This window comes from Typha latifolia, chromosome 9, assembly GCF_019914945.1.
Source record: "Typha latifolia isolate L0001 chromosome 9, TyphaL0001v2, whole genome shotgun sequence".
Classification (NCBI taxonomy): domain Eukaryota; kingdom Viridiplantae; phylum Streptophyta; class Magnoliopsida; order Poales; family Typhaceae; genus Typha; species Typha latifolia.
In genome coordinates, this window is record NC_133094.1 from 9,468,484 (window position 1) to 9,479,708 (window position 11,225).

Consider the following 11,225-nt stretch of genomic DNA (forward strand, 5'->3'; position numbering starts at 1 on the left):
GGGTGCGGACTTGTGGTTCGTAAATGGACTAATTTTTCAAATTAGGTTTATTTTTTTCAAATTTATTGGACAAATAGGTGAGCATTCAAACTTGCTAAGACAAGTTTGTAAAGCATAATTCACTGTCAAAGTTAGGATTCTTTAATTAGGTGTTCTCTAGTGTTGTTTTCTTTTAGAAAGAGAGAGACTTGCCCTCGATTTTTTGTTAATTTTAAAAGTGTTACGAAACCTTATACACAAATAATTAGGAAGAAAGAAGGGCAAGAAAAACCTCTTCATTTAGAAATTCTAGAAAAGAGAGGAGAAGAAAATCATTTCCCTACCATCAAATATTGTGTCTAGTTGACCACTAAGCTAGTCTTAAAGTAACAGAGAGGTCGACTAGAAGTAACGGAGAAGGCGAAGCAACGGCGGAGGCAACTAGGATTTTTACATGATAAAATAATTATGATCTTTTCTCCTAGTGTTGTTATCTATTATTATCAAGTTGTAACTATAAGTGTAAAGCTACTAATCTTGAGAGCAAATTGCTTTCACAGAAAGGAGTCTTACCTGTTACTCTAAAGGGGTGTTTGGTGACCTTAAAATTACTAGTATAATTATTTATTATTGTAGAATTTTAAATTATAGTTTTAGATTCAAAAATTAGTTTGAATACTAAATAGAGTAACATAATACTCTAATATGAACCCCATTTAGGGTTAAAAAACTTTGTTTATATATGTGTAATTTTTTTATGAAATATATCGTGTTATATTTGCTTCATCATCTCCTCCACCTCAACCACATCGGCAATTTTAATCCCAACCAATTTAGGTCTCTAGGGTCAAACCCAATCTCGAGCTTGCTGGTAGACCTACTATTGTCCGGCTCATGTGCATCAATTCTACCAACAAGCATATAAAAGAAGACATTATCGTCTTTTTCAATCTCGCCATCAACTCGAAATCAAGAAATAAGATATTTTGGTTCCATGTGTAAGCATCCTCAGCTTGGGATTCTTGTTATACAAATATTTTTATAAATTCTTTAAAAAAATTGTCCATCTTATGGAGACAATTAACTAAGTAGAATATTTGTAAGAAATTTTAAACTTATTAAAAATATATATATATCTACTCTAATTCTATTAATGTACAATAAGCTCTTCTCTTATGCTCATTTTTGCTTAGTTGGGTAAACAACTAAATTAATAAGTATATTCAAAGTTTTGCTCTTCTTTTCCCAATTTTCATTAAATACTATAATATTCACACTGGTTGAACTTAGAATGTCACTTGAGAATCTAGGTTTTGAGAGATATTACAAAGCTACAGCCTTCTCCATCGCGTATGTCTTCTCTATTGCCCGGGCCATTTGGAAAACCCAGTGTAACTACAGAACTCTATAGTTTTACACGTAATGTATATCGTTCAAGACACCCCACTACCGTCTTGCATGGAGGTCGGCCCGGCATGCCCAACGCCAATCTTAAATTACAACTCCAATCTCTTAGCATGTAGATTGATACTTTGGGAAATGATGACTCATATAAAGCAACTGATATTTTTAGTCAGCATTCAACTCAGGATATAAACATTTTCAAATTCATCCCCTTGGAAGGCTATGACAATGCTCTGAACAGTAAGTCTTTAATTCTCCTCCATGGACTTAGAGAGCTCCTACTATGAGGGTCGAAGACCGAGTGTGTTATAGCTATCAACAACCTTACTAAAGAGTCTGACTGAATTATCGCATCGGTGATTAAAGAATGTTCTAGGTGGATTAACATGTATTCTTTCATTTAAATTTTCTTTACAAGCAATAGCATTGTCCATGATCTCGCTAGTTTAGCCCTCAAAAATACACATTAGCACTAGACTGATCTACCATGGCCTTGTTGTAAGATGGCGTCTCATTTTAATAAATTATCTATAGACTTTATTTGAAAAAAAATATATCCCCACATTCTATTTAAAATAATTTTCCTATAAATATATTTTACTATAATCAGTGAGATGTTCAATCAATTTCTATAATTTAAAAATACATTAGACCTTAGATCGGAGTATTTAAATATCTTAAATAGTTTGGAGACTCACATATTATCTATTAATTTGATAAATACGCATACTTTGCTGAAAAAATAAACACTCTTTTTCACACTTTTAAAGTTCAATGATTATGATATCAAAATTTTAATATGCCTATTAAATTAGAGTTGATATAATGATTTATAAGTTTATTGTCTATTCGTAAGATAAAAAGTGGTTAAATCTTCTCGATATAAAAATTAGATAAATAGGTTAACCCTCAAATTAAAATAATAGACCATAATGAGCTAAATTTATTCTAATATTATGCAATTCTTTTTTGCAAAAACAACTACGAGATTTCCCATTATTTATCAAGCATTAAATTAACTCCACTATTTTTTATCATGAGGTTGCAAAATCCAACCATTATAGCAAATGGTCATCATTTTCTTATCTCATCATTAAAATATGTGATTAGAATAAAACTTAATCACCCATAAATTAAACTAAGTTTATAGTTATATATTAATTATACATAATTACAAGTTCAATTGAAGTCCATATTTGATTCAAAATATATTTAACTGAAGTTAGTTATTTAAAATTCAAATATCAAATGTACATACTTTGAATTCATATGCTTCATGTGAAAAATACTTATATGATCAAGAATTATAAAAGACGTCATAATTTTGAGTCGTAAAATACTGCTGGATGGGATAAGAAATGAAACTTTTATTTGAGTTATTTTGAATAAAAGTTTATTTAATCTAATTATAATTACTTATGATCACAAATATTCAACGCGATTGGCTGAGAAATAAAATTATTAATTTTAGTATGAGGAGATTTTTCATGATTGGAAACAAGTTTGGATAGAATTAGAAAGATGAATTTTTAAATTTAATCAAATGTTTGCTTATACTAAAAACTTTATCATTATTGATGATAAATCTTTATAAAAAAGAATATTAAGTTTGCAAGAGTATAGAATTGAAAGATTATAACAATGGAAAAAAGTTTTAGAAAGTTATTTCAATCTACAACAAGTTTCTGCTGCAAATGTTGAGATTTAAAAGGAGTTTTTCAAGTTTTTAATTACAGTAAAATTTTCTCTAAGTTCTTATAGTTGAGGTGATAAAAATTAATAGATATTCATCAATATTTATCAAAGACCATCAAGAATAAAATATTGATATTAGTAGTAATTTAAGTTATCTTAAGACCTACGACCAAGAGATGATTTTCTAAAACATTCTCTTTTGAAAAAAGTTTATATATATTTAAGATCTACATTTAACTATGTCTAGACGAAGAGAATATAAGAGAAAATGAGAGAAAAATAAAATAAAATAATTTTATCTACTCTTATACTCTTATTTGGAGATACAAGAGAATAGAATATAAAGGGAGAAAATAAATTTGTTTTTCTCTTTTTCTTTTTCTTTTTCTCATCATTTCTCTCTAATTTTAGAAGAAGAAAAAACCGAGAGCTAGAAGACATATTTTTTCCTTTTTTTCTCCCTTTTCCTTCATTCTTTCCTAAATTTCTACTTTACATGAGAAAATATTTCTCTCATTTTATTTTTCTCTTCTCTTCTCTCATATTCTCTCTACTCAACTAGGGTTAATGGCGAAAAGCGAGGAGTCAAAAGTTTAGGCCAAATTTGGTTGGTTAATCCGATCAGTTTAGATTTGAGTCTTAATCACAAGATTAAAAAACTCTCCATTATTATAAATTCATATAAGAAATCAAGATTAAATAAAAAAAACTAGCATTAGATAATAAAAAGATCATCGTATGCATATTTTATTTTTCTTAATTCATATTAAACCAAATCCTCCGTCACATTTGCATAAAGATACATCAGAGTCATAAAATATTAGTTATAGAACTTGATTTGCATAAAGATATAGAGAATTATCAATATCATTAAGAAAAGCAAATAAATAATTTCATTAATTACCAAAACTGGTATAATTGATCAAGGATACTAAAAATATCATATTATTTAAATTTTGGGTTCATACCACAAAAAAAAATTTACCAAATAAAATAATATTGAAAAGACATACCATAAAAGTCATATATTATTATAATACAACATTACCCGTAATAAGATGTCATTATTTTCTTAAGAGTTTAATCTATTTAAATTTTAAAATATTTATTATAAAGTACCTCACATTTATGTGTATATATATAAATATTGGAATAAATATTAGTGAGAAACTCTTTTATGGTATTAGAGTTATTTCTACAACTCTACTGAGTTTACTTAATCTTTTACCATAGATTATTTCTCTCCTTAATCTAGTGTCTCATCTTTCACCTCCTCTTTGGTTACTCAAAATGTTTATTCCCAACTTCCTTTGAAGCTTACCCAAATCAATTAAATGGTCATGACATGCTTAATTCATTTATCTTCTTTATGATCATAATATCTTAGGATATGTCGATAATTCTTATGTTTCATCGCCCTATGTTATCCATATGGAAGGTTCTTCAATACTAAAATTAAATCTGGCATTTGATATTTGGGAACGTTAAGATCAATTTGGAGTATTCTCTCTTTTTTGAAAGTGTTCGTTATCATGCCATTAGTGTCCACTTTATATGAAGAATGAATAATCTCGTCCTCAACATTTGCACCATTATCCCAAGTCCATGTTTCACACTTGAATAAGTCTTTTTTCTTGGATTAAGAAAAATTTAAGCATTGTTGCTAAGTATTTTCAGCATGCTCATTCGATTGTCGACTCTTTTGATTCTATGACAAACCATTTAGTGGTAAAAATCTCGTGCTCTCTGTCCTACGTGTCATTGAATCTGGTTATCACAATTTTGAAACTTCTTTTCACATCGGGATTGATAATATTTTTTTTATAACCTTTGCAATGTGAATATTAATTATGATATGCATTTAATGCATCTTATAACTAATTGGCATGCATATATTCTATATTATTAAAAACTAAAAGAAAAAACAAACCTGACATGAAATTAGCATATAATGTTAATGATTAATGGATTAAGTTGCTAAATATTAAATACTAATTTGTTATAGAATATAAAGCTTTTGATAGCAACCATGTCAATGGAATACCTTCTAATAGAGAAATGTATTTTAACAATAGTGGAATATACAATAGTAGAATACGTTCTAATAACTATATAATATATATGATAAAGTTATCTTATAACTAGAACTATAGAAAAAAATTGCTTGCTCGTGAGGCTTGTGAGCTCAGCCGTTTACATCACAACTTGAGCTCTAAACAAGCCGAGCTGAGCTGCACTTTTAGCTTCAAAAAATTAATCGACCCGACCTGAGCTAGACAACTTGCTCGAGCTTGGCTTAAATTAGCTTGATATTTTTTTAATGTAATATATATTCTGTGTTTAAAATTTTATAATAATGTGTTATAGTAGAGTTGGTAATGCACTTTAATTTGAAATGAGATGACTTAGGTTTGAATCATAGATTTTACATGTAAAAATATTAATTTTTTAAAATTAATTGGATGGCATTTAATCTCACTTTGAAAAATAAAAAGTTAGGAATTGTTTCTATACGTACACAGCTCTCAAAAGATTGTAATGATAAAGCTATAAAATAAATAAGGAATAAAAGTGTTTGAAAAATTGAGCCTGCTCGATAATCTTGGTGAGCCGAGTTGAGCCAATAATCAATTTCGAGCTGAGCTGGCTCATTTATGCCCCTACTTATAATAAGTATTTGTTATATACATTCCGTAGTTAAATAAACATACTATTTAAATAAAGATGATTCGTAGAAAAACTTTATAATATGTTATTATTTTTAGAGGAATGCTCGTAGACTAATATTTCATTCAAATTCAAAGTATTATAAAGCATTAAAGCATACACCAAATATTATTAAGGAAGTACGTACTACTGATATAGTCATTCGAAGAAAAAACTACTAAGAAAATATAAAATAAAATAAAATAATGACCCCAACAAAAAAGTACTATAAGGAGCTAATGAAGGTGAACACATGTTGAGCATCCAATCTAGAGAATTTATCATTAACTCACAATGTTGATATTTTTCTAGAGTACAATAATAACACATTGGGTATCACATGAGATGGAAAAGGAGAAAACTAAAGATAAAAATATATTGGGTGGCTAACCGAAGAAGTCTGACAAAAGCATGTCTGAAAAAAAAATTCTTTTGCAAGGGCAAACAAAAAATATCATAATCTGCAATCTCAATCAAAACTCACAATGATCTCCTTCACACTTATCAAAATAAGATTTACTTTTATCAAGAAGGTAACCATGGAGGGGAAGGCTAAGTTTGGAGCCACGAGAGAAGGAAAAAAAAAATCTCCCATCACCTAGAGATCCTAAATGAGAGGAGAAAGGATAGCATTCCCCAACTATCACTAAGTATCTCTATGCTAAGAACTATGCAATATTGAGATATGGGAGATGAGTTTTTGATAAGGGTGTAAATGAGCTAAGCCTAAGTGATTTGTCACATGGGCTTTAAGCAATTTGAACAAAAAAATAATAGAAAAAGCTTATCACGTAAAGAAAACTAAAAGTATACACCTTTTCTAAAATGGAAAATACACAGTATTTTTATTGCAAATGACCAAGTGATTTGTAGCAAAAAAATATTTTAGTTTTCTAATTAGCAAAAATAGACCCCGCATTGTTAAATTACAATTTTTATGTCTTTTTTACTGATTTAGCCATAACAAATCCAAAAAAACAAACTATTGTGTCTTAAAAAAACTATCATGCATTACCTACGTAATTTATATGTATCTCATATACAAAATATACACTCTAATTTTCAACAATATATGTATCGGAATTTCAAAAAAATGTCATGTGTCATCGATGTAATTTATACGTAATGCAAAACGTATGCTCTAATTTAAAAAAAAAACGTCATGCATCACCTATTTAATTTATATGTATTGCTTATGCAAAATATAGACTACAAATGATGTGTGCATCGAGATTTTAAAAAAGCACAACGTATCGTATATATAATTTATACGCATTGCTTATGAAAAAGGTACGTTTTAATTTTTAATAATGTGTGCATTAAGATTAAACGGTTAGGTTGGGCTAGAGAAATGATAAATTAGTAAAAAAAATGCATGAATTTATAATTTAATAATATGGGCGCCTATTTTTTGCCAATTAAAAAATTGAAGGATTTTTTTACTACAACTCGCTCCAAATGACCTCATATCTTTTGCAAAAATTATTTAATTATCCTAGAATTCTATTACCACCTACAAAATAGCCTATTGGAAATTGCTAAAAAATTATGAGTTATTATATTATAAGTTAATGAGATTGTGTTCATGTGCTCAATGAGACTTATCTTATATGAGAGTTTTCGAGTATAAATCCCAACATTATTAATATTTAATTAGGGGTGTAAACGAGTTGAGCTTGAGTGAGCCAGATCTAGCTCAGGTTTGGCTCAGCTCAAATCGAGTCGGGCCCGAGTTCAAACTTGATTAGAGGAGGCGGCGGTGATGATGGCTTGCCGAAGGAGGAGAAGGAGGTTAATGGAGGCGGCAGCTATGACGACTTGCCAAAGGAGGTGGCAGCAACGACAACGACGACTTGCCGAAGGAGAAGAAGGAGGAGGCTTGATAAGAAGGCCGGAGGAGAAGGATGATGATGAGGTCGAAGGAGTAAGAGGAAAGCAGTTGGTTTATTTCTTCAATTGGTGAGGTATGCAATTAAAAAATATAACCCACAGGGATCCAAGCATTAAATATATAATAATTAAGAGGATTGATGTGATAGAATCTACCCCTGCCGTTTTCTTATTTGATACCTCTTTGAATCGTCTTTAACACAATGAGCCTATCGAGCTGAACTTGAGCGAGCCGACTTCGACTCATGCTTAACTTAGAATTCAAATCGAGCCTCAATTTTGAGCTTAGGCTCGGCTCAGCTTGAGCCAAGCCGAGTTGAGCCCGAGCTTCAATCGAGGAGCCCAAGCTGCTCATTTATTTTGACACCCCTGTATTTAATAGGACACCGCTAACTTTGACTTCTCTCCCTAAAGAAAATTTTGCATTATAAAGAAATCGGTATTTGGTAGCACTGTACAGCAACATAATCCCGTGGCAGACTCACACAGAAGCAGCCTTTATAAATCCCCACAAACCCTAGCTTTGACGCCGCCGTCTTTCGGGTTAGGGTTAGGGTTTAGAACAGTAGCTGTAAGCACATCTCCCTCTCTCTCTTTCCTCTTCCCCTATTAATAGATTTGCGCTCTTCACTATCTATCTTCTTGCTTTTGCAGCTCGCGGCGTTACCAGGAGATCGCGGCCACTATTTGGAGGTAAACTTTATCTCGTTTCTTATCGATTTGGATTGTTCCATAGTTGCAGTGTGCTTGAAAGTTCGGGATTTTATGCGTTGTGGTTTTGTTCCGATAATGTGAGCTTATTGGCTTTGTTTGTTGTTCCCTTTTTTTATTGTGTTGAAGAAGAAATGGCGGTCCCGTTGCTCGCGAAGAAGATCATCAAGAAGCGGGTTAAGCAGTTTAAGAGGCCCCAGAGCGATCGAAAGATCTGCGTCAAGGTTTAATTTCTTCCACTACTTTGATTTTTTTTTCTTTTTTATCCTGTTACTCTTCTTCATTCCCTTCTTGTGTATGATGGGATCAACATATAGATAATTAGTTTAGAGGATTGAGTTAGTTGTAGATTCACTACTTGTGATTTCTATCATAGAGATACCTGTTGTGTCTTCAATAGCTTTCTAGAGCTACTCACCTACCATTTCATGCCATAGATGCCATAGAGAGTATATTTGATTGTAAACTAAAACTATAGGAGTAATTATGAATCATATCGATTGGATAATAGATTTATCAAATGTTTTTGATTTGTTTCAAATTATTTTCCCTTTATCAGCAGAGTTGTATTTGCTTCATGTGGAAGCATATCCATATGTATCTCGTTGTTATCTTAAGGAAAAGTTGAATTGGACCTACCATGTTTGAGCCATTCTTGTATCAGCATAACATATTCGTGCAATATCCCTATGAGGGGCTTGTGTTACATATTTCCTTCCTTTCTTTTTTCCCTTGAATACCCTGTTGGAAAGTTTGAATTTAAAAGAAACAAGGCCCGAATATCTGGATCAGCATTCGAAGCTCTAGTTGAGCTTGTTAGGTCAAATGCCTCTACATGTGCAACATTTGTTGGAACACAATGATAAAGACTTTTCCATGTTGTTATTATGATATTAGTTATTCAGCAACTAATATAAGCTTGATCTGCCTCTTCTATATCACAAGATAATGAGACATTTCAAGAATAGGTGTACGCATTTCTTAAATAGCTTCCAATTCATTTTAAAATCTGATTTAAGAGGGGATGCTAACCAGAGGAGACGGGTTTATGATCATGATGATCTTACCCAAAGATTGTGTAATTTCTAGATGGAAAATTATTAGATAATAAAGCCTACTTTGATCCAAACTGAGAAATGTGTTGAACTGTACAATCAGCCCTCTCCCTTCTGGATCTGGCTCTGTTGGCACCAACTAGTTTTAGTACGATGAAATCTTCTATAAATCCTCCATGTATAGATTTCTAACTCTATTATTTCTAAAGCATCTTGTACCATTGGTATCTAGATCTATTGCTTATTTTGTACCATTGTCTTTGTGGATTACTTTCTTGCTCATTTGTTTTAATCTTCCTATTTGAATCTTCATTTATCCTTGCTCTTTTGCACTCTGTTTTTATTAGTCATCTCATGTTTTTATTAGTCATCTCATGATATTATGCCTAAAAGTTGAGAACAAGCTGCCAGGAAACCATTGTACGCCCTGTTATTCATGAATAGGGGAACCATAGGCTTGGTGCTTTAAAAAAATAAACAACTAGAAGGAATTTTGCTCTTGCTTGACCTAAAATGGTGTAATAGTATTATCTAGCAATTGCCCTTCACTTTGTTCATCCAGAAGTTACTGTACATGTTGCCAAATCCTTATAACCAAAACAGTTCTATCAATGCCCATCAACCTAATGGACTTTTGAGCTTGTTATATGACCTGGTAAAATTAACGGCAATTGAGAAATTGATTCTAAGCCATTGTTTTTCCCAAGCCAACAGTCACCTAGAGTAACCCATCCAGTTTCTTGTACTGTGTTATTGCTCCCATACATGAACATTTAAATTTCAAGATTATCTTTGGTGCATTGTGGCTGATAGCATCTGGTTTTGTTAATGTTCTGTGACAGCCAAGTTGGCGCAGACCTAAGGGTATTGATTCACGTGTTAGAAGAAAGTTTAAAGGATGTACCTTGATGCCAAATATTGGATATGGTTCTGACAAGAAGACCCGACACTACCTGCCTAACCGATTTAAGAAGTTTGTGGTCCACAACGTGTCAGAGTTGGACTTACTGATGATGCACAATAGGTATGTTGTTTTTCGTTGTGCTTTCCTCAGTAAGCTTTTTCCTGCATCAGTTGTTTGATCCATCCTAGTGTTGCTACTAACAATTAGTGTTTGCCCACCAATGTGAGCAGGACTTATTGTGCTGAGATTGCACATGATGTCTCCACAAGAAAGCGCAAGGCAATAGTTGAGCGAGCTGCTCAGCTCGACATTGTTGTTACCAACAAGCTGGCCAGGTTGCGTAGCCAGGAGGATGAGTGAGCCGCATGCTAAACCCTGTTCTAGGGAAATCTTAGTATCTACATTATAAACACAATTTGCTCTCCACTATGGAGATTTTGCCTGCTTTTGCTTGGATTTGTTACTCAATAGTCATTTGGTTTACTGTTCGGCATTATTGTCTGTGGTGCTTAAAATTCTAATATGTTATTGTAGTTCCTCTGTAATTTTTTCCTTCTCCCTTTTCCCGTTCCAAAATGGTGAAAATAGTTTGCAATTACTATCCATATCATTGTGCCCTTTTTGGTTCAATGCTGTCACTAAGAGTAGGACACAGGACCTTAGCTGTTAGAGTGCAAGTTGCTTTTGGTGCTCATAATCATCTGCAAGTTGTATGGGTTGCTGGTTTAGCCGGTATGATATCAAAATCGAAACTATGGTAAGATATGCCGTTCAATGTTCAGCTCAAAGGGAGAAGAATTTTCAGGTTATTTGTGAAACACAATTATTTAATCTGCTCATATTTCTCATATGTTACTGGATTAGAGTCTTCTGCTGTTTAG

At 32.0% G+C, this 11,225-nt stretch overlaps 1 protein-coding gene across 2 annotated transcripts; it reads left to right on the forward strand.

Moving 5' to 3' along the window:
- Nucleotides 1–8,128: 8,128 nt before the first annotated feature.
- LOC140794809 (large ribosomal subunit protein eL32z-like) lies at nt 8,129–10,949 on the forward strand. Of its 2 annotated transcripts, none has more exons than XM_073147032.1 (5): nt 8,129–8,245; nt 8,329–8,367; nt 8,515–8,609; nt 10,283–10,464; nt 10,575–10,949. In XM_073147032.1, exons 3-5 carry the CDS (start codon nt 8,520–8,522, stop codon nt 10,702–10,704), a joined length of 402 nt encoding a protein of 133 aa, XP_073003133.1. In that variant the 5' UTR covers nt 8,129–8,245; nt 8,329–8,367; nt 8,515–8,519; the 3' UTR covers nt 10,705–10,949. The 2 variants fall into 2 exon arrangements, with proteins under 2 accessions (XP_073003133.1, XP_073003134.1); XM_073147033.1 differs by having other exon boundaries at nt 8,144–8,245; nt 8,518–8,609.
- Nucleotides 10,950–11,225: the final 276 nt, after the last annotated feature.

Coding starts and splice junctions, on each gene's coding strand:
- LOC140794809 (XM_073147032.1), top strand. CDS start 8,520: ATGGCGGTCCCGTTGCTCGCGAAGAAGATCATCAAGAAGCGGGTTAAG. Junction 8,610..10,282: donor ATCGAAAGATCTGCGTCAAG/GTTTAATTTCTT, acceptor GTTCTGTGACAG/CCAAGTTGGCGCAGACCTAA. Junction 10,465..10,574: donor TTACTGATGATGCACAATAG/GTATGTTGTTTT, acceptor CAATGTGAGCAG/GACTTATTGTGCTGAGATTG.